General features: G+C 42.4%; 1 protein-coding gene across 1 annotated transcript in view; it reads left to right on the top strand.

Annotated features, from left to right (window-relative positions):
* MYH15 (myosin heavy chain 15) overlaps positions 1 to 21452 on the top strand; it is an 86204-nt gene extending 64752 nt beyond the window's left edge. The window contains exons 34-42 of the mRNA XM_081002594.1: positions 6165 to 6280; positions 7020 to 7212; positions 8525 to 8728; positions 10110 to 10235; positions 11249 to 11419; positions 11715 to 11819; positions 12524 to 12619; positions 15041 to 15178; positions 21318 to 21452. Of these exons, the coding sequence (XP_080858720.1) occupies positions 6165 to 6280; positions 7020 to 7212; positions 8525 to 8728; positions 10110 to 10235; positions 11249 to 11419; positions 11715 to 11819; positions 12524 to 12619; positions 15041 to 15178; positions 21318 to 21335 (1167 nt within the window). The 3' untranslated portion in view covers positions 21336 to 21452. The remainder of the gene's footprint in view (positions 1 to 6164; positions 6281 to 7019; positions 7213 to 8524; positions 8729 to 10109; positions 10236 to 11248; positions 11420 to 11714; positions 11820 to 12523; positions 12620 to 15040; positions 15179 to 21317) is intronic.
* Positions 21453 to 22378: the final 926 nt, after the last annotated feature.

The following is a 22378-nucleotide window of genomic DNA, read 5'->3' as shown; positions in this document are numbered from 1 at the left end:
CAGCGATGGGAAACTCGCAGCCCTCCAGACATTGCCCAATCCCGAGTTCCATTGTCCCCAGTCAACATGGTCAATGGCCATGGATGATGGGAGTTGTAGTCCCATAACATTTTGAGCACCACAGGCACCCTATCCTTGGTTAGCATATGGTGATGAGCAAGCACTACAAGTCTGAACAGAGTGCTGCATCAACGGAGACTATTCCCCTGGACAGGGATGGACAAGTAATGGCTTGTAGGCAGCAGTACCCCAAAGCAAGGTTCTGGTCCCTGGTGACCCTGCCAAAACATGTTCAAGTGTTGTTTTATTTATCTGTGCCTGCACAATGCAATTACGATATAGATAGTACAGATAGATATAGATGGATAGATAGATACACACACCCACACACACGCACAATGCATTAGAAACAATAAAAAATCTTTTTTTAACCATAATAAACAAACACATATGTAAGAAAGAGGGATTCTACACTTCATATCACATCTCTCATTTGGATTTTATATGCAATATGCAAATGGACCTATCTGGATGTAATGTGAGGCTGTACAGCACGTTCTCCATAACTGCGAAGGTTTTGCAGCTCAGTGGTGCTGACCATTGCTGGTTTCCAGTCACAGTCTAGAGAATCAAGTGATCTTGAGGATCAAACTATATGTGATGTTAAGCAAGGCTTTGAATCTCATAACTGGAATTGTTTTCTCTTTTTAGAGCAGATGTAGGGGTGTTGATCTCCCCTCCCTGCCATTTGCCTGCTGGAAATCCCCCCTTAAAACAAAACAAAACACTGTTGAATGCTGCTGGTTAGCCTCAAATAAGTGGCATGAGGGGCCAATTTCACTGGGAAAACAGAATGGGGCTTGTGGAACTGTTAAATCTTTCTCCCCCTGATACCATGCTCCCAATCTGAATTAACTTAACTTCTCCTGCTGTTAGTTAAAAAGAGATCAGAATCTCAGTCATGGAATTAAAAAAAGATACGCTGAATGTACCCCCAAGACTTTCAGGAGAACATTGGTTTCCTACACAAGTAGGATGAGATTGAATATTTGAGGACTCTTGATGCAGGCAAAATTCTAGCACCTTTTGGGGAGAGTAGGGGCTTACCTTGAAATAAGAGCCTAGGATTTCTCTTCTCCTTTCTTTTAATTTTCTTTTATGCCTGGCCACTGTTTCAAGCTAACTACAGTCATCCATCAGCCTCATTCCCAGGAGTGTTTTTGGAGGGAGGAAAAATGGTTGCTCATATCTGCTACAATACAGCCAATGCCATCAGGATAATGTGAGGACTGGAAAGCTCATATACCCCCCAAATCACTTTTATTTTTATGAAGCTAGAGTGAATATATTCTTAAAAGCCATCAGTTATTCTCATGAGCGCCTGAAACATTTTGGCTTCCCCACCTGGCACCTGCATTTGCTGTGATATCTGGAGGTTTGTTCAGTGCACTGGAACATGATTTGTTTATATTGTGGAATAATTTAACATCACCAAGGGCATTTTCATGAATTAACCTTTAAAAATAACACATAATTAGTTTTTTAAAAGTTCCATTTCTTCATCTGTTAGAAATGTTTGGAATACTTGAAAATAAGATTTAGCTTAAGCTATTTAATTTTTATCAAAATCTTTTCTTTCTTTTTTTCATCTTGCAGGCTGTTTTGTACTTTGCAGGGATTTCCCCTCCAAATAAAAAGGTGTTGCTATCAGAGCAGAGGAACAGCATGTTTCATCCCACTGCTTTGAATAGCTAAGCATGATAGATAGATGATCGATATATTATATTTTTATATATAATATATGTTGCGAATATACTCTAGCTGATTGGTCATAATGCATCAGCTTGTGGTGTGTTCAAGAGCTTTACCTTGACAGATCACCCTAGAACGTGCCATGGCATATTAGTGCTAAAAGCAGCACGGCCACAGATCTGTAAACAAAATGGAAGGGGAAGTGTTTTGCTCTTCCCCACTTCTTAAGCAGTGTGTCATACTAACACACCAATCCTATAGGTCTCCATTAACTGCAGAAATGCTTTCAAGGCATTCTCCCAGCCCTTTAGCTCTTTGGATTGCATATGGTATCATCCCACCACTGGCCTTTGCTGATGCATAATTTCTGCTTTTCTGTTGTGGCAGTATTGGGATTCAAGTGTCTTAGGCAGGTGCTGTGCATTAGTAGTGGTGGTGGTGCTGGGCCAGGGACTGGTGCTTGGAAACTCCAAAGAAAGCTGCAAGCCATTTGGGAACATTCAATATTATTTACAAAGGTGGGGGTTTGTTTTCCAGTTGTCTGGTATTCCTGGCCATCCACGCTAAAGATAACAGCTCTAAAGGCCTGATACAGTCAAGCCACATATCCTCTAAACTCTACTAGCACCCTGCTCTCCCTCTCCAAAAGCCCCATTACTCTGCTGTGGTAGTTATTGTACAGAAATTGGAACCCGGCTAAGGCATACATCTTTCCCCTTGCTAACTCAAGATGGGGGAAGTTCACAGCCATTGCTTCTGAGCACTACCCAAATATTAGAAAGCTTGAGTCAGCTGTAGATCACCAACAGTTTCAGTTCAGGAATTATGTACCTTATTGCTTCTATGATTTGAGACCCACCAAGAACAAATTATTTGCTTAGGATATGTGGCAGCCAATATTAAGTGGCTGCCTTTTGATGCTAATTTAGTAGAAACCCCTCCTTTCCCCTCTTGCACAAATGGGTTTTTATTAGGAGGTGCATGAGTGAAATGTTACTTATGCAAATAGTGCATGATGTATTTTTTTGTGTGTGTGTTGGCTATTTTCCTGGAGTAAAAAAAACCCCTCTATCCTTCATAGAACATTTCAAAATTCTCTGACTTTTGTCACAATCCAAAAGCAATATTGGACAGCATTCAGCCAGATATTGCCTCTGTCTTTTATTTCTAAAGGTAGTAGATACCAAACCATATCCAATAACTATCTAAAAATCTTATTTGATTCTGTCTGTCAGATTGTTTAAATCAGGTAAACTTGTTGCTTCATTTGCACTGCTTTTGCTAATAGCTGAATGGCACAGATTTCCTGGATGGCATCTGCTGATGACCGGATAGTCAAGAACTCCAGAGACCCTAACTGATCTTCATATTGTGGGCAATGAATTATCTAGTGCATAGTATGGTAGCCTAAATAGGTACCGCTTTATAGTGGGAAGGTAAACGGCGTTTCCGTGTGCTGCGCTGCTGCTGGCTCGCCAGAGCAGCTTCGTCACACTGGCCACGTGACCCGGAAGTGTCTCCGGACAGCACTGGCCCTCGGCCTCTTAAGTGAGATGGGCGCACAACTCTAGAGTCGGACACAACTGGCCCGTACGGGCAGGGGTACCTTTACCTTTATGGTAGCCTAAACTGTACACAAAGAAGAACAAATTTCCATTTTTATGGATGTTGAGAGAGAATTAAACAGCCCTTAGAGCCCCTATAACCCATTAACCTTATTTACCATATAGATTTAGCTCCACAACACTCTTACATTCACAAACACACACAGTCCAGCCAAATCTCCATGTCTTTTGCAGTCTCTAGACTGCAGAAATGCCAAGTTCTTCCTTGACTTATCTCAGTGTCAGTCCCCAAACCCCCAGCCTTACCACTTAAGTTTTTCTTTTTTTATCACCTCCCATGCCTCTTTGCTTCTCAGCTGATGGAGGGGAGAACTCTTATGCATATTTAATATAAACTCTGCAAAAAGATTATGCAAGAAGAGGGAAAAGAGATTAACTCAATGGCCAAAACAGACACGACAGTGCAATCTTATACCTGTCTACTCAGGTATAAGATTGCAATACTCACTGATTGCAATGATCCCAGGTATGTATGTGAAGGATTGCAGGCGAAATGTGTGAATGCATTTAATATAATCCCCCCCTCCAACTTTAAGAACAGTAGCTGTGGGGAAAGGTTACTCCTTCCAGTCTCACTTCTTAAGATCCTGCCACAACATCCCATATCATAGAAGTTGAAACCGGAGCAAATTACATCAATTCTTCTGATAGCAAAACCAGACTTTCTTCTTATTGATATTTTAGGGGATCAATAAGAAGTCTTGTCAGCTAAAGAGGATATTTGTGCAGGAATAAAACGAAAGACTGTAACTTACATCTTGAGTCCCCCGCCTGAGTTCACTGACGTAGATGCTAGAACAACACAAGCAGTGTCTTACATGAGGCAAGCTCACGGAGCACCCTTTGCTGAAGGAAAATACTGGTGCTACTTATGAAGCTGCTCTGACATCACTTTGGTTGCTACTCAATGCTCATTAACCTGAGAACAGCATTGGTGCAAGACATTGCACCGCCTGAGGTGGGCTGTTGCCACTGTCTTCCTCCTCTGCCTCCACTGCAGCTGCTTCCTCCTGTCCCACATTAACATGCAGGCTCACCTAGTCAAACACTTGCTGACAGCAGCATAAGAATCACTTCTAAGATAACCAGGATCACCACACACCTCAGTGTCAAACTCTAAGAAAGAGGTCCTTCATCAGAACAAAGCATTGTTTGCTGGGTGGCCCCAGAGAGTGCTTGTGCTGCCCCTGCTTTGCCGCAGTGGTGGAAATTACGGCTGAATACTGTTTACGGACGTGCGTGGCACTGTGAGTTAAACCACTGAGCCTAGGGCTTGCCGATCAGAAGGTCGGCGGTTCGAATCCCTGCGACGGGGTGAGCTCCCGTTGCTCGGTCCCTGCTCCTGCCAACCTAGCAGTTCGAAAGCACGTCAAAGTGCAAGTAGATAAATAGGTACCGCTCCGGCGGGAAGGTAGACAGCATTTCCGTGCGCTGCTCTGGTTTGCCAATAAAGCGAGATGAGTGCCCCACCCCAGAGTCGGCCACGACTGGACCTAATGGTCAGGGGTCCCTTTACCTTTACTGTTTACAGAAACCTGTGGTCCTCCAGGTGTTGTTGGACTTCAGCAAGCCCCAATCAGCACAGTCAGTGGCCCAAGATGTCATCCAATAGCATCTGGGGGCCACAGACATCCCATTGCTGCTTTAAAATTTAAGAGTCTTTCCTACCCTAGGCCACCTCACCCACATTGCCTCAATCTTAGGAAGGGGAGATGTAGGCCTGGGCTTCACTTCCCTGCAGTGGCAAATGCTTTTTAATGCTTGCTATAGAAGCAAAAGCAGAAGTGCTTCATGGTGGATTGGTGACTAGGTGGCAACTGCAGTGGTGACAGCGGCAATGGCAGGTTCATCCGCCGCCTGAACCACACAGCTAATGCTAGGGCCAGCCCTGAGACAAGGGTGCTCCCTGGCCAAAGGAATGCACACGGCAGATAGTTAACTCTATATTGTCAAAGCTCACACTTACAGTAGGCTCCAAGTACCACACAGGCCGGTTTAGCATCTAGGCAACTATTCCCAGGTCTGAGCTCTATGGAGCAGTTGCAGCAACAGGGAGCCATGTCCCCTCCACCAGCTTATGTATCTTCCCCCAATAGGCTGTGCACACACAGCCAGAGACTATGCCTGTGTGGAAGCTGCCACTGCTCTTCTCACTTCCACCCGCTCCTGATTCTGGGAGACAGTGGTGCAGGAGAGGGTGAGGAAGAACCCAGCGCTTCACTTCCCTGACCCACCTGTTCTTCCTTTTCCTCTAGCTCTTGAAACTTCCCTTGCTTCTCACTCTTGCCATCACTGTACCCCTCTCCTGAGTCAGACTTCCCCGGTGCACACTCATGAGCGTCCCTGACTCTTGCCATCACTGTACCCCTCTCCTGAGTCAGACTTCCCTGGTGCACACTCATGAGCGTCCTACCAGTCCCTGACACCCTGCCTGAGAGATGCGGTGCAATCCTATAGATGACTACCTGGGTTAAGTCTCACCGAGTTCATTGGGAGATCCTTCCAAGTAACCATACATAGGATTGCAGGCCTAAGTCCCTTTGTGCACAATGGGACTTACTTCTGAGTAGACATACATAGGATTGTACTGTTAGGGTGTGATAAACATAGCTGTTGATATCCCTTGATTCTCACTCCTAGAGACCCATGCAGCTGCAGAAAGCTTCATTCCTTAGACACTAGAATTGGATCCTATGTATGTTCCATTGCACAATGAAGCACAGGATTAGGCTGCATATTTCAAAGTTATTATCTCCGTGTTGTTAACATGCATTACACATATTTTAGGGGGCTCTGGAACATGAAGAAAGCAAGACATTGCGTTTTCAACTGGAACTCTCCCAAATTAAAGCAGACTTTGAAAGAAAACTGGCAGAAAAAGATGAAGAAATTGATAATTTCAGGTATAGTATGCACACAAGGCAATTAACAGAGCCAAGTTATATACGAAGTGTGATTTTTAAAAAGAACAGGGTTGGAACTAAAAAAAACCAAGACTTCTAGTTTTAGTATTTCTCAGCATCCAGAGTAGGTTAACTGAACTTAGATGCAGTTTAAACTAACGGGACTTGAATCCTGAATATCTTCCCCCATGGAATTCAATAGAACCTAATGTAGTCTGGCTCCAACACAGGTTTTTTTGTTTCTTTTTAAGAACTAGACACAAGTGATCAGTGTGTCTCTTACCAATCACCAGAATTTCTCAAACTTGTCCTGGCAGTAACACATTATGTAGAAGAGGGCAATTTTCTTCTGCTTATGTATCTGTTTTGCCATCTGTACATGCTGTCTTAATTTGCAAGAATGTTGTTAAGGCTGATTGATAATTACTGTCTGCACAATATGTTGACAAAAGATACATTAATAAACAAGAGGCAATAAACAAAACAAAAAAAACCTGGAATCTTTCACAGTTGAGAGTATTTCAGGGAAGAGATTCAAAATGAAATTATTTTACAGAGCGAAGTAAGAAGATCTGGAGATGGGAATGGAGGGGAATGCTGGATTTTCCTATTTACTCTTTATGCTAAAAAATCTATATGTGAAAAGGTAGACTTCACTAGCAGCACAGGGCATTGTCAAAAATTAGGGAAAGAGAAGCCTGTGCCCACATTTGCTTACATGACATGATTTCAAAATCAGGAGAAACCAGCAACGTGCCATAGACACATTACAGTCCACCTTGGATTCGGAAGCCAAGAGTAGAAACGAGGCCATCCGACTGAAGAAGAAGATGGAAGGAGACCTCAACGAGATGGAAATCCAGCTCAGCCATGCTAACCGGCATGCCTCTGAGGCAACAAAGACCACACGCATCCTTCAGGCTCAAATAAAGGTACTTCTTGTTGCTTGTGGGACCTGGGCATTAACAAAAAATATTCTGAGCGATTGCACTCAAAATAATGATAATTATAATAATGATAATGATAATATTTATACCCCACCCATCTGGCTGGGTTTTCCCAGGCACTCTGGGTGACTCCCAACATAATATTAAAAACATGATAAAACATCAAACATTAAAAACTTCCCTAAACAGGGCTGCCTTCATATGTCTTCTAAAAGTCAGATAGTTGTTTATTTCCTCGACATCTGATGGGAGGGTGTTCCACAGGGCAGGTGCCACTACTGAGAAGGCTCTCTGCCTGGTTCCCTTTAACCTCACTACTTGCAGTGAGACAGGCGTAGGCAAACTTGGCCCTCCAGATGTTTTTGCCTACAACTACCATGATCTCTAGCTAACAGGACCAGTGGTCAGGGATGATGGGAATTGTAGTCCCAAAACATCTGGAGGGCTGGGCTGAATTTGCCTATACCTGCAGTGAGGGAACCGCCAGAAGACCCTCGGAGCTGGACCTCAATGTCCGGGCTGAACGATGGGGGTAGAGACACTCCTTCAGCTTCAAACTTAGGGTTAGAAGGCAAACAAGAAGTTACCTTTCCCTTGTAGTACTAAAGTGGTTTCTGGGGAATACTTGCAACCTGGAGAGAATGTGAGGGAAGGTGTTTAACCTTTTCCTGTCCTCTCCCCCATGCCGATTTTATTGAGCATTCATTCTGAGTTGTTTGCAAGGCAATTATACAACAACGAGCATCCTTATTTGCTTCTAAGGTGTTTATATCCCTTCATGTTAACCATTTCAAACATTTCAATGCAGTTCCCCATCACTTTCCTAACAGCAAAAAGTCCATTGCAAAGAAAAGTGGATTTATTGTACTAGGTAGGGATAGGGAACCTCTGGTCCACAGCCTGATTAGGCCTGCCAGGTCTACCCATTTGGCCTACTAGGTCATTTTGGCCAAGCCATGGCTATCAGCCCTACACCTGACATGAGGTATATGGTAAAGGTGAAAACCACATATGGGACAGGTGAAACCACAGTAGGAAAATGAAAGGGGGTTCCAGGCACTCCTGGCCTGGATCAGGGGTGCCTTTGAAGCTCCAACCATCAGCTGACTACCAGGGCTTCAAAGTACAGTGCACCTTTGGTTGAGGAATAGGATTCCTGCACTACAATACAGTCAGTCCTTACCCTGAAAGACAGCGATATGGGGGATCCCATCTATAAGATTCCTTCTCTGCATAACAGGTGTAAAGCCTGACTTCGTTGGGCCCAGTGTGTGACCATGCTGCTGTTTTTCTCCAGGAACTGCAAGTACAACTTGATGATTCAACACACCTGAATGAAGACTTCAAAGAGCAGCTGGCAGTCACTGACCGACGTAACACTCTCCTCCAGTCTGAGTTGGATGAGCTCAGGGCTCTGCTGGACCAGACAGAACGTGGCCGTAAATTGGCAGAGCAGGAGCTGCTGGAAGCCACTGAACGTGTGAACCTTCTGCACACCCAGGTTGTTATATCAAATGTTGTTTCCCTAACCTGCCTCACCCCCCATCACATTAGATCATAAACCAGACATTCTTACATAGAGTAGTGATTCAGAGCAATGCAGGTTTCAGACAAAGTATGACCCCATTAACAAGGGTACACAAAGACTGTTCATTCTTGAGGGGGGGGAGAAATTAAAGCGGAAAAGAGTAATTTTAACACATTTATAGTTCGAAAGCCTCTAGATAAAAGAAAAATGGCTTTGCTGAACATTTCTGTGACATCTACCACCTTTTAAAATTGTCTAGTTTGCCTCCCGTTGTGCTCTCTTTCTGTCAAAATGATCCCTTTCATGATTTTACTCTTCGCTTATCCCAGTCTCTGCTACAATAACATTAAAGACTCATCCCTGTCAAGGGAGAGTTTAGAGTATTTACCCAGGTTCTATTGTTTTAAAATTGGCCTTACCTATATTGTTCAGAGTGAACTGTGCCTTAGAGTGGACTGTTCTCAATAAATATAGCCTTTCTTTATTGCTAAAAATGTTTTCAATGTCCAAGTTTCAAAAATATGACAGCGACCACCACTTTCCAACTTTCCAATATGAAACAGCTGAGTTGATAATAAAACATTAGCCATTTTGGTACAGACATTATGTTCCTTATTGCTGTCGTCAACCATACTGAGATCAGGACATGATCCAGCCAATATTAACTACCTTTAAATCCAATTATTTTAGCAGGTAACAGTTAATTGTAAATCTTTCTTATGGAAATAATGAGATTTACAAATGCATCATTTTGGCTCAATCACACTCTAGCTCTCTCTTTCACAGATTAGCATAAAAGTATCTGTTCAATACTGATTGTGTGCTTAATTACCCAGAGAAGTGGGTTAAGTGATATACGGGTTACTTTGATGAGGGATGCTTTCAAATGTCATTTTTTTCACATCAGGTGTAAAAAGCAAAAGACATTCCTACACTACTGAATTCATTTCTCTCATAAATTCTGATGCTGAAAACCGAGGGTAATATTCAATACTAATCTTACTCAGAGTAGACAATTTAAATCAATGGCTTTAAGCTGCATGTCCATACATTTCACTAGGTCTGCTCTGAGTATGACCAATGGTAGATATTCTGATTCTATCTTAAAGCAAAAACGTGGCATTATTGATACTTTTGGTCTGTTCTATATCTCTAATTCTATTGTCTGCCTAGGAACTCCAAAGGTAGTTAATGACACACATTCGCTTGTGCACCCAAGTATAATTTGTGAATTATACCCACCCCCAGGTACAATGTGTGAATAGCCTCAGTGTAGCACTAGTCCTAGAAGGTAATAAAGATGATCATGTGTCCCTGAAGGATCTTCCTTTCTCCTCTTCCTTTCAAACTCAAGAATACAAGCCTGATCAACCAGAAGAAGAAGCTGGAGACTGATATCTCTCAAATGCAAAATGAAGTGGAGGAAGCCATCCAGGAGTGCAGGAATGCCGAAGAAAAGGCCAAAAAAGCAATCACTGATGTAAGTAGACAGCTTATTCCTGCTTGCACAGATGTCCAGTCTTATTCTTCCTGGTTTGCTGATCTTTTGTTGCCCATGGTTTTCGTTTCTGAATCAAGTACTGCTTTGCATGCTGGCAAGTCAGGGATTGTGAAAATTTATTTATTTAGACTCACTAGCAGTGGTGATCTGTTGTCATCAGAAGTCATATATGTTAGAACATCTATCATAATTTAGAAGGATGTTTGGCATTTTTATAGTGAAAGTGACCTTTTCTCCCCATATATCTTCATGCAGATTGGCTTTCACTGCATTTCAAAAACCCAGGTGTGAAATTTGGTGAAAATTGGTAGAATAACAGCAGTGTTCCTAAATTGGGTGGGAGAAGCATTTGCCTCTCTGAAATATTAACTGTGTCTGTTTTGGATTTTTCCTATTGTCACCTCTCGTGATAATTACATATGTGTTCAGTTACAGCTTAAATAGAAGATGGCTCAAGTGTAGGGATATCATAAAGTGATATCCGTACATAATACCAAGGTGTACAACAACTCACATTGTGCTTAATTATACTACATGAAGTTATAAATAAAATTTTAGACTAAGGGCTCATCCAGCCTTGTGCTTGTCCCATGCCTCGGAAGCATGGGTCCAAGAGGTTTTGTTCCTGGGAAACACACCCTTTGGCAATAAATCAGAGCCCACATCAATCTTGAGAAAAGTTTATTTATGTTTGCTCCAATTCAGATTTTTTTTTGGGGGGGGGGGGCAAAGGCAAGGCTGGATGAGCCCTAAGTCCTAGAAATGGTTCATTACTTTCTCCAGATCGAGGGAACCTGTGATCCACCAAATGCTGTTGGACTCCAACTCCCATTGGCCCAGCCAGCATGTCCAATGGTCATGCATGATAGGATTTGTAGCCCTTCCTCCTGTTATAGATATTTCCCAGGATTTTGTAGTTGTCTCAAATCGCCAAAATCATTGGGACTCGTTGTTTGTTTGGGGTGGCGTTTCACACATTTATGTTATTATAGGCAGCAATGATGGCCGAAGAACTGAAAAAAGAGCAAGACACCAGTGCTCACTTGGAGCGAATGAAAAAGAACATGGAACAGACCATTAAAGATCTACAGAAGAGACTGGACGAAGCAGAGCAAATTGCTCTAAAAGGGGGCAAGAAGCAGATTCAAAAGCTGGAATCCAGGGTAGGCTTCTAAGAGTCCACCTTTAGAACCTGTTGTGTCAGCCTCCTTGGAAAATGGTTGGTGTGTTCATTTTTAAAATGGGAGCTCAGCTCTGGCTAGAGTAGTAATGTTTTATTTTGAAATGCTAAGTGCTGGAGAATGATGTAAAGGAGCACTCAACAAACGTGCCAAAAGCTTTTGAGTATATATTTATAAAGCACGTTCTGAAGACCTATTGCTAAGACTAAGTTCTTTGAGCTATTCCTATGAGGCAGAGCCCAACAGGAGCACATAAACGCTTTTGATTCTGCTACAGGTCCGCGAGCTGGAAAATGAACTAGAGGCAGAAGCCCGCCGCAATACGGAATCTCAGAAAGGAGTCCGCAAATATGAAAGGCGCATCAAAGAGCTGACATACCAGGTAATAATAACTAAAGTGGGTGAACTGAAATATTGCGCTAGGACAAATACACATAATTTCCAATCACAGAAACTTGTTCTGATGTAAAGCAGCATTACCAAAGACTTTATATATTATAGGCAGCAGCTAACAGCCTGCAGGCGATTCTCTACCACTTTTCTTTTCCTTCTGGCTCTTTCATCTCCATGCTGACTAAAATAGCTTTGTGGGATGAAGGACAGAGAGATGTCTGAGTCAAAGGAGGAAATGTTCTTATCTCACCAGCACTCTTCAGTTTCTGTCTCTTCCTCTGCCTGAACCTCTGACTCATTCCAGGAAACACTGAAGCAAGGGAATGAGAATGAGGACTGGTAGCTGAGAGGTCAATGGAATTCTCCAAGCATCCCTATAGCTAGTATGTTGCAGCTGATAGAGTACTGGACTTGCAAAATTTGGGTTCAAAATCTTTGTTCAACCACACATTTTTCTGGGTGAAGTTCACTGTGCAACTCACTATCAGCAGAAACCTCAACAGGATGTCTGTGAGATAAAATGGAGTGACCCAATTTAAGTCATCCAGAGCTCATTGGAGGAAGGCTAGGATAAAAATTAGATAGAGTCTCTTAGTTCCATAATTCTAGATTTCCAGTGAAACAAGCTATCTAACTCTGAGGAGTGGATGGTTGCCAAGTTAACACTTATTTTTTCCTATTTGTTCTACAAAGGCAGAAGAAGACAAGAAGAACTTAACAAGGATGCAGGAGCTGATTGATAAGCTGCAGGTGAAAGTGAAAAGCTACAAGCATCAAGCAGAAGAAGCTGTAAGTTGGTGCAGTGTAATGTGTGGCTCTTATCAAATCAGTAATTCACCTAATTTCTGATTGGAGTTGTATTATTCAAACCGGGAAAGGAAGACAAACTGCTGATGTGTGACAACAACACTGCACAAAGAGGTATCATCAAATCGCCTCAGAATCCTGAACATTGCAGCAATTTCTCTTCCCTTTTTGAAAAGCACATTTCTTCTACCTTCAAAAGCATGGAGGAAAGTTTAGAGAGTACATCTAAATCTCCTACTAAAGATTTTGAAAACTGGGAGGCACAGAGAGCTGTGTCATTGCTTTGACCCTAAGTCCAGAATGTTTCCAAACTCCAATTTTTTAAATGGTTTTCTTTTCCTCACCCACACCAGACCTTTCCAAATTTTACAACAAGAAAAACTTGAATTGGAAGCACAAATAAATTAGGCACAGTTACTTAATTTTATTCAGTTTCCATAAATGGTTTAAATTTTTTGAAAAAGCACAGCACAGAAGCTTCTCAGTTTTGGAATATTTGGTGTATTATTATTTTTTTAAATCACATCTCCCCCTAAGAAATAAGGATGCAGACCTTCAGCAAATTGCTGTACTGTGAAGCACCCCTATTCACTGTCAATCATGCCTCAGTCTGTCAGACTTCATTCCATTTTCCTCCCTGCTAGTTTTCTATGTATACCTCTCCCCCACCTTGGAAAAAGGGTTAGGGAGCATTTCAGGGTCACTGGGCACACTCAGTCTTGACTAGGCCGTCTTGATAGGTTCTCGCAACATTAAAGGCTACTTTCTCAAGATATTTTGTACTCCTGGAACCTTGCACGTTCCTTCTCATCTGCTGATACTGCCGTCTTATGTGGGAGTGGTGAAGTTTTGGCTTCATACACAACAGCACGCATGCTGCATCTCTTACCAAAAACAGAGAGGATGATGTTTCTGCTGCATTCCATTATCTACAACAAATCTAAATACAGTTTCATCTCACAGAATGGAAAATGAACGATACTTTGGTACAGAATCATTTGTCTAAGGCATTCCAGTGCTTGACAAAATGATGCCGCTGTCAGAAAACATTTCACTCTGTATTCCTGTTTTCGCTTCAGCGAATACCACAGACAGATCTTCTGACTTAATGCACTAAAGATCTGAAACAGAGTAGTATGTGTTTACTAAAAGTGTCTCAACGTATTTGGAGTTCCATAGCACAGCCACTGGCTGTACAAGCAACTTTCACATGGCTTTCTGCCTAGAATGAGAGTTCTCAAAGGGCGAGGCAGGCCTACTTACAGCAGTAAAATCTGTTGCTGCGCATTCCTGTAAACTCAGATGTTTACATTTCTGGATTAAGTCACAAGGCTGATTATGGAACTGTTTGTGGAGTCTATGGATATGTCTTTCTCAACTTGGTGTCTTCTAGATGTTCTTGAATTCCATTATCCCTGACTTTAGATGGGTGACTCTATCAATTCTTATTTTTCTCTTAAGTTCCACATCTCCACATCAGTCTGCAATTTTTAAAAAATCTTTGCGGAAGATCACCAGCATTTAGTGTGAATTTCTCTTAATTTACATTTTTTTAAATAAGCCATTTTGCCTAAAATACACATTTTTGCAAAATAATTTCCCCTAATATAATGCATGGTTATGTTATATTTACTACTGCATTTGTTTTTATGGACATTTTACTACAGTTATATGCATTTTTGTACACATTACGTGGCTAGCGAATTGCATTGCCAAAGTTGGATATGTGCGGATGTCGAAGGATGAGTGTTTCAGTTCATGCATTATTTTGGAAAGTGAAACATTCATAGGCTCATCTTTAAATGTAAACTGAATCAGATTTCTCTTCCATTCCTATCACTAGCTTTTTGCCTTGCTGGCTGGAGATGATGGGAGTTGTAGTCCAATAACATCTAGAGGGCATCAAAGGTTGCCTTATTTAGTCTTGGAGGCCTTTGTGATAATAGCACAACTTGAGGGTCTAGAGCAATGGTTCTCAACTTGTGGGTCCCCAGATGTTGTTGGACTACAACTCCCATCATCCCTGAGCTCTGGCCTTGCTAGCTAGGGGTGATGGGAGTTGTAGTTCAACAACATCTGGGGACCCACAAGTTGAGAAAGGCTGGTCTAGAGCAATTTGCTATTTCTTCACCACAGAATGTGGAATTTTTCTACGCTGTTTGCTTTCCAATTAAAGGCTTGAAATCACTACCTGCCATCTACAAAACTCTCTGACTGATCACTGATGGCCTCCCAGATAGACTTTTAAAGATGAAATTGCCTTTCCTGTGTAGCAAATCCCACAAAGTTCCATGAAATGTTTACCACTGACTCACGAATGCTTTTCACAAGTAGTGGAAGGTCCACTACTTGCTAGATTATGGAGGCAAAGCACTTTTGATGTTCTTTTCTCCCTCCTACCAGGAAGCTCAAGCCAACCAGTACCTTGCAAAGTACAGGAAGCAGCAGCATGAGTTGGATGATGCTGAAGAACGAGCCGAAATAGCTGAATCCCAGGTCAATAAGCTCAGGACCAAGTCAAGAGATATTGGCATAAAAAAGGTATGTCAAGCGAATCGGGGGAGAATGTTTCTTGTAGAACCTTCAGAAAAGCAGGGCAGGACATTGGAGTGAGGTGAGGATTTCGCGGGCCTGCATCTCAGACAACCCATCTATGTGCCTGCATACTTGGAATAGTCTTTCCTATTTCTCCCCTGCCTGCCCAGTTTGGGAGAAGGGGCAGGAATTCCAGCCTGATGGGTTGACTCCTGAGGTCCCAAAATGCAGCCAAGAAGCACTGAAGGCTGAATCTTTCTTGACAGTTTACAGCCGAGCAAGGTATGCAGCAAATAACACTACAAAGGCACAGCTGTGAATGAAACACTGCAGACTGCAGGAAGCCATTCTGTTGTGGAATGCTTGTTATTCCAAGCCAAACTGCATGGTATCAATATATTAATTTAGTCTAGGCAAAACCGGATAATGCCCAACACATATTAATCACACAAACTCTATGTTTTGCCCATGTAATGATGCCTTTGGAGCTACTGTAATTAATATAAGAATTAATCCTCAAAGGTGCAATCCAGATCTATTAAAATCAATTTGGAGGATTGACAATGATTTTGTTAGGATTTGGATTACATCCTAAAACCAGCTAAAACTAGCAGTTAACAACCTTGGCATTGGCTTATTTGCATTATTTTGGCAGCTGCAACTCATAGTTTCTGGTTATATCAACATTATTTTCTCTAATGATGGGTATTGAGAAAAATCTTATTCACGAATATAAATGAAAGTCCCCATAGAACAGTAGAGGCTAAGAAGGAAGCCTGTTCTGGCCGACATCCATATTGCTTAATCCTATGATGCTGTTGTCATGGCCACCATTCTGAGAGCTCCACGGGGTGACACTAAGGTAGAAAACATAATCGCTTTCAACCTGAGTGAAGCAGCAAAACTTCCTCCTTCACATGATGTCTGTAATAGTCAGAGACTCACAACCATTTCCACTGCAGGTGAGGAAAGTGCCCACATTGCCTGTTGCTTCTTGTTACAAGCAGTTACAACGCTATAATAAATCCCTGTTGTGATTTTGTAATGCACAGTGGAGGTGGCAGTTCCTAGCAATTTTTGGAAACTTGGAGGCGGATAACTGATCACGGACTGCAGTTTCTTGAAGATGGACTTCTGGCAAGCGATGGGCTGCACCTCACAACGGTTGGGAGGAATGTTTTTGCCAAAAATCTCAGAAACCTCATCAGGAGGGCTTTAAACTGACTAATGTGGGGGAGGGAGACAGTGCTCCTGAAGGTAGGAGTCTATCAATTGATGAAGATGATCATCCAAATGTCATAGACCAAATGGAGTAAACAGCACGCAGACCTAGTGGTGGGAGGAAAAAATCCTTAAATAAGAGACACGGGGGAATGATTAATGGACTTCAATGTCTGTACACTAATGCGCAAAGCATGGGAAATAAACAAGATGAGCTGGAGCTCTTGGTACAGCAAACTAAATATGACATAATAGGCATCACTGAAACCTGGTGGGATAAGTCCCACGATTGGAATGTAATAATGGAGGGATACAATCTATTTCAGAGAAACAGACCAGACAAGAAAGGAGGAGGAGTGGCATTATATGTCAGGGATGTGTATACCTGTGAAGAGATCCAAGATTTAGAACCTCAAAGCCAAAGTGAGAGCATTTGGGTCAAAATTAAGGGAGAGAAGAATAACAGTGACCTCATTGTGGGAGTTTACTATAGATCCCCAAGCCAAACGGAGGACATAGATGATGCCTTCCTGGAACAGATGGCCAAGCATGCAAAAGGAAGGGAGATAGTAGTAATGGGGGACTTCAATTACCCGGATATTTGTTGGATGTCAAACTCAGCCAAGAGCATAAGGTCAAACAGATTCCTCACTGGCCTTGCAGACAACTTCATTGTCCAGAAAGTGGGAGAAGCAACAAGAGGAACAGCCATTTTAGATCTGGTCCTAACCAATGTTGATGACCTGGTTAGTGGGGTAGAAGTGGAAGGATCGTTAGGCGCGAGTGATCATGCTCTTCTGAAGTTTACTATACAGCGGAAAGGAGCAGCCAAGCATACTAGGACTCAATTTCTTGACTTTAAGAAAGCCGACTTCATAAAACTTAGGGAAGTGCTGGGTGAGATCCCATGGACAGTAATACTAAAAGGAAAGGGAGTTCATGATGGCTGGGAGTTTGTTAAGAGGGAGATAGTAAAAGCACAACTTCAGGCAATACCAATGAGACAGAAACATGGAAGGTGCCTAAAGAAGCCAGGGTGGCTATCTAAAGAACTTTTAACTGAGTTAAGATTAAAAAAGGATGTGTACAAAAAATGGAAAAGGGGGGGAACCACCAAAGAGGAATTCAAACAAATAGCCAGCACGTGTAGACACAAAGTCAAAAAACTAAAGCACAGAATGAACTCAGGCTTGCAAGAGAGGTTAAAAGCAACAAAAAAGGCTTTTATGGGTATGTTCGTAGCAAAAGGAAGAACAAAGAAACAGGGGGGTCACTTAGAGGAGAAGATGGTGAAATGCAAACAGGGGACACAGAAAGGGCTGAACTCCTCAATGCCTTCTTTGCCTCAGTCTTCTCCGATAAAGAAAACAATGCCCGACCTGAAGAATTTGGAGCAAATGATTCAGCAGAGGAAACACAGCCCAGAATAACTAAGGAGATAGTACAAGAATACTTGGCTAGTTTAGATGTATTCAAGTCTCCAGGGCCAGATGAACTGCATCCAAGAGTATTAAAAGAACTGGCAGATGTGATCTCAGAACCACTGGCAGTCATCTTTGAGAATTCCTGGAGAACAGGTGAAGTCCCGGCAGACTGGAGGAGGGCAAATGTTGTCCCTATTTTCAAAAAGGGGAAAAGAGAGGACCCAAATAATTACCGCCCAGTCAGTCTGACATCAATACCAGGGAAGATTCTGGAGCAGATCATTAAGCAAACAGTCTGTGAGCACCTAGAAAGGAATGCTGTGATCACCAATAGTCAGCATGGATTTCTGAAAAATAAGTCATGTCAGACTAACCTGATCTCGTTTTTTGACAGAATTACAAGCCTGGTAGATGAAGGGAATGCAGTGGATGTAGCCTACCTTGATTTCAGCAAGGCATTTGACAAGGTGCCCCATGATATTCTTGTAAAGAAGCTGGTAAAATGCGGTCTTGACTATGCTACCACTCAGTGGATTTGTAACTGGCTGACTGACCGAACCCAAAGGGTGCTCATCAATGGTTCTTCTTCATCCTGGAGAAGAGTGACTAGTGGGGTGCCACAGGGTTCTGTCTTGGGCCCGGTCTTATTCAACATCTTTATCAACGACTTGGATGATGGACTCAAGGGCATCCTGATCAAATTTGCAGATGACACCAAACTGGGAGGGGTGGCTAACACCCCAGAGGACAGGATCACACTTCAAAACGACCTTGACAGATTAGAGAACTGGGCCAAAACAAAGAAGATGAATTTTAACAGGGAGAAATGTAAAGTATTGCACTTGGGCAAAAAAAATGAGAGGCACAAATACAAGATGGGTGACACCTGGCTTGAGAGCAGTACATGTGAAAAGGATCTAGGAGTCTTGGTTGACCACAAACTTGACATGAGCCAACAGTGTGACGCGGCAGCTAAAAAAGCCAATGCAATTCTGGGCTGCATCAATAGGAGTATAGCATCTAGATCAAGGGAAGTAATAGTGCCACTGTATTCTGCTCTGGTCAGACCTCACCTGGAGTACTGTGTCCAGTTCTGGGCACCACAGTTCAAGAAGGACACTGACAAACTGGAACGTGTCCAGAGGAGGGCAACCAAAATGGTCAAAGGCCTGGAAACGATGCCTTATGAGGAATGGCTAAGGGAGCTGGGCATGTTTAGCCTGGAGAAGAGGAGGTTAAGGGGTGATATGATAGCCATGTTCAAATATATAAAAGGATGTCACATAGAGGAGGGAGAAAGGTTGTTTTCTGCTACTCCAGAGAAGCGGACACGGAGCAATGGATCCAAACTACAAGAAAGAAGATTCCACCTAAACATTAGGAAGAACTTCCTGACAGAGCTGTTCGACAGTGGAATTTGCTGCCAAGAAGTGTGGTGGAGTCTCCTTCTTTGGAGGTCTTTAAGCAGAGGCTTGACAACCATATGTCAGGAGTGCTCGGATGGTTTTCCTGCTTGGCAGGGGGTTGGACTCGATGGCCCTTGTGGTCTCTTCCAACTCTATGATTCTATGATTCTATGAACTTCCCCCCCAAATCAAAACCATTTAGCTCCTCTTCCTGTTTTTCAAACATTACCAAAAGAATGCTACTCACAAGTAGAAGTGCATTTCCGCATGCAGGTCAAGCAGTGCTAAATGCAGGTGTTGGACAGGGGGCAAGATCTGGTTAATAAATGGGGGACTGTGTACATGCTGTCATTCAAACATATGAAAAGATTCGACATTGCCTGCTTCTGCTCTTAGAAGTAAATCCTGTGGGATGAGCATAATGTATGTAGCTATAAGTCATTATCACGCTCTTGCCTTTTAGGGTTCCCAAATAGAGAGAGGTGACACAGTAAACAATAATCACATGCACGGTAAGCTTATCATTATGCAAAAAATATTAATAGAATTCTTCCAGAAGTTTTTCAGGCGACAAGAAAAACAACACTCCACCAAACACCCAAAGCCAAGTTTTAGTAAAGAGATTTATCCTTCATTTTACTTTTCCACATTTGTTTGGGCAGCAGAAATCCATGCAAATAAAATGCAAATAGAAGACACAACATTAAAAAAAAAACACTTCTTGATATCTTGAAAACGGAGGTTATTCATAATTCTTACATTTTAATCCTGCCAGCACCTAATATCTGAAGAAACACGCTATGCTTTTTAATAACGTTGAGGAAGCTGCAACTTTGTTTATCACCACAACACTAGACCCTTACTCAGCCTCTCCATTCCACACAGTTCTTAAAGACACAGATTCCCTTTTAAAGCCAGGAAAACTTTCTGCCCAAATATTTCCAGAATATCTCCCTTTCCCACCTCCCATGGTATGTGGACAGACTGGCTCAAAAAGTCCCCTTCATAGCCTCATTCCCTATAGTGCAGTTCACTTAGCCCAACCCCCTGTAATGCAGGAATCTCAGCTATTCAACCTCTGTTTAAAAACCTCCAAGGAAGGAGAGTCCTCCACTTTCCAAGGGAGTCTGTTCCGCTGTCAAACAGCTCTTACTGTCAGAAAGTACTTCCTGAAGTTTAGTCAGAATCCCCTTTCTCATAACTTGAATCCACTGGTTTGAGTCCTACCCTCTGGAGCAGGAGAAAACAAGCTTGCTCCATCTTCCATGTGGCAGCCCTCAGTTACCTATACATCTGCTTCCTACACTTGGCCCTCTTACATGTAATGTAATCAGGTAGAACATACATGTGTGGGGCAGGGATAGCAAGCTCCACCCCTGACTTGCACACCAGAAGAGAATGGGCACTCACCCCAATTCTGGTGGGGCAGCGGTTGCAGCTCAACCCAGCGCTCCCTGGGACACAATGTAATCATCCCCAGCTGGCTGAAAGGGCTTGTGGGATTGCCCACCAAAATTCCCATTTGAACTGGCCAATTGCGGGGAGTGGGGGCTAAAGCAGCAGACCAGAGTAAAGAATAAATTAGTTGAACTTAATGGAAGTTATGGCTAATCTGTCGCATTGATTTCAGTGGGAATGATGTTCAAGGAACAATGCAATTCTGCGCATGTCTAATCAGAAGTATGCTCCATTGTGCAAAATGGGTCTTGCTGCCAAGAAAGTGGGTATGGGATTAACGCCACTTTGCTACAGTTCACATAGTGCTTTATATGCAAATCATCACTGGATGCCACAGCCATGAGGTGGTGCACCATTCCTCATGGATGCTACTGTACATTCTTAATTTTGTACTTAGCTATGTGCAAACGTGTTGTGCCCTGGTACTTTTTGAAGCCTTGTAAGACATTCTGTGTTTCACTTCTATCTATATTATATATTCTTCCTACACAAAAATGCATTCCACAAAGGAAATTCAGGACGAATTCAGTGGGCCATCTTTCCTAGGAAGTGTGTAAAGGATTGTTGCTTTAAAAAGCCATGCAGTCATTTCGGTTGAGCCTAAACTGTGCTGTCATTTTTTATAATGTATTTCAGGTTCACGATGAGGAGTAAACCTATTATGCCTTGAGTAGCTGCTGGCTAGACTGGTTCTTACATAGAAACCAGCAGCCCACCGCTGAAGCAGAAGAAAGCAGGCATCTTAACAAATAAACAAATATCAAATTAAAATCTGCTGATGCCCTTGTTATATGTGTTTTCAGTTGTGTTTCACAAGGCTTGGTATTTGGATGTGAAAAAACAATTTCAGAACTTTTTATTAGTATTTAGGATTTTGGAGATAAAGTGCAGATTTCACGGGAAAACATGTTTTGTGGAATCCCCATTGAAATATCTGGAAATTGCTTAATGACTGCCTTTTGATGTGACTTGTACAGGACAGATTTCAACCACTGCCCTAGACCTATGAATCAAATAGCCTCTTTTTCATGATCTAGAGGTGGTCATCTGGTTTAATGGCACAGTAAAGCATACTAAATGCTCCCATGCCAAGCTTCTGTTTTTGGAAACGCAAGGAATTCAAAGAAGGTGAGCTATAGCTTTTTTATTTTATTTAAAAAGTCCCTTTGAAGACTTTGTAATGAGTTACCTTAGCCAAGAGCAGTCTGTCACATACATGGCCCTAACTCCCAATCAAAGGCTTGTACCAATCTCAAATTCCAGCAGGCTAAATCTTCTAGCATCTCCTCCTTGATGTTGTGAGCTTCAGATCTCCTCTATATATGAAGCTACTGCAGAGGAAAGATGTGAGACGCATGAGCAGGTGTGTGAGATGACAAGACGTTAGAGATAGGTAATAACTCAGCAGTCACCCAGTTTATGGAGAGATTGAGGCATTCAGATAAAGGAGCCAGGAACTCCATGAAAAGCAGCAAGGGAAATATAGCTCTTATTAGGCTTATGCATGTTACCAATTTTGTCACACTATATTTTCTGCTTTCCATTGACCTTTCCGCTGAAGATTTTCATTGAAAGGGGACATAGACTGGATCTATAGTATATATTCAGGCATAATCATTCATATATCTGGAGTCCTACAAAGGAACTTCCCATCACAGCTGGCTGCCACCAGTAGCTGGTGGACAAAAAAAAGTTAA

The sequence above is a fragment of the Podarcis pityusensis genome (assembly GCF_964106645.2).
Source record: "Podarcis pityusensis genome assembly, chromosome: 4".
NCBI lineage: Eukaryota > Metazoa > Chordata > Lepidosauria > Squamata > Lacertidae > Podarcis > Podarcis pityusensis.
Note: the sequence above shows the minus strand (reverse complement) of the source record. Positions and strands in the feature narration are given on the sequence as shown.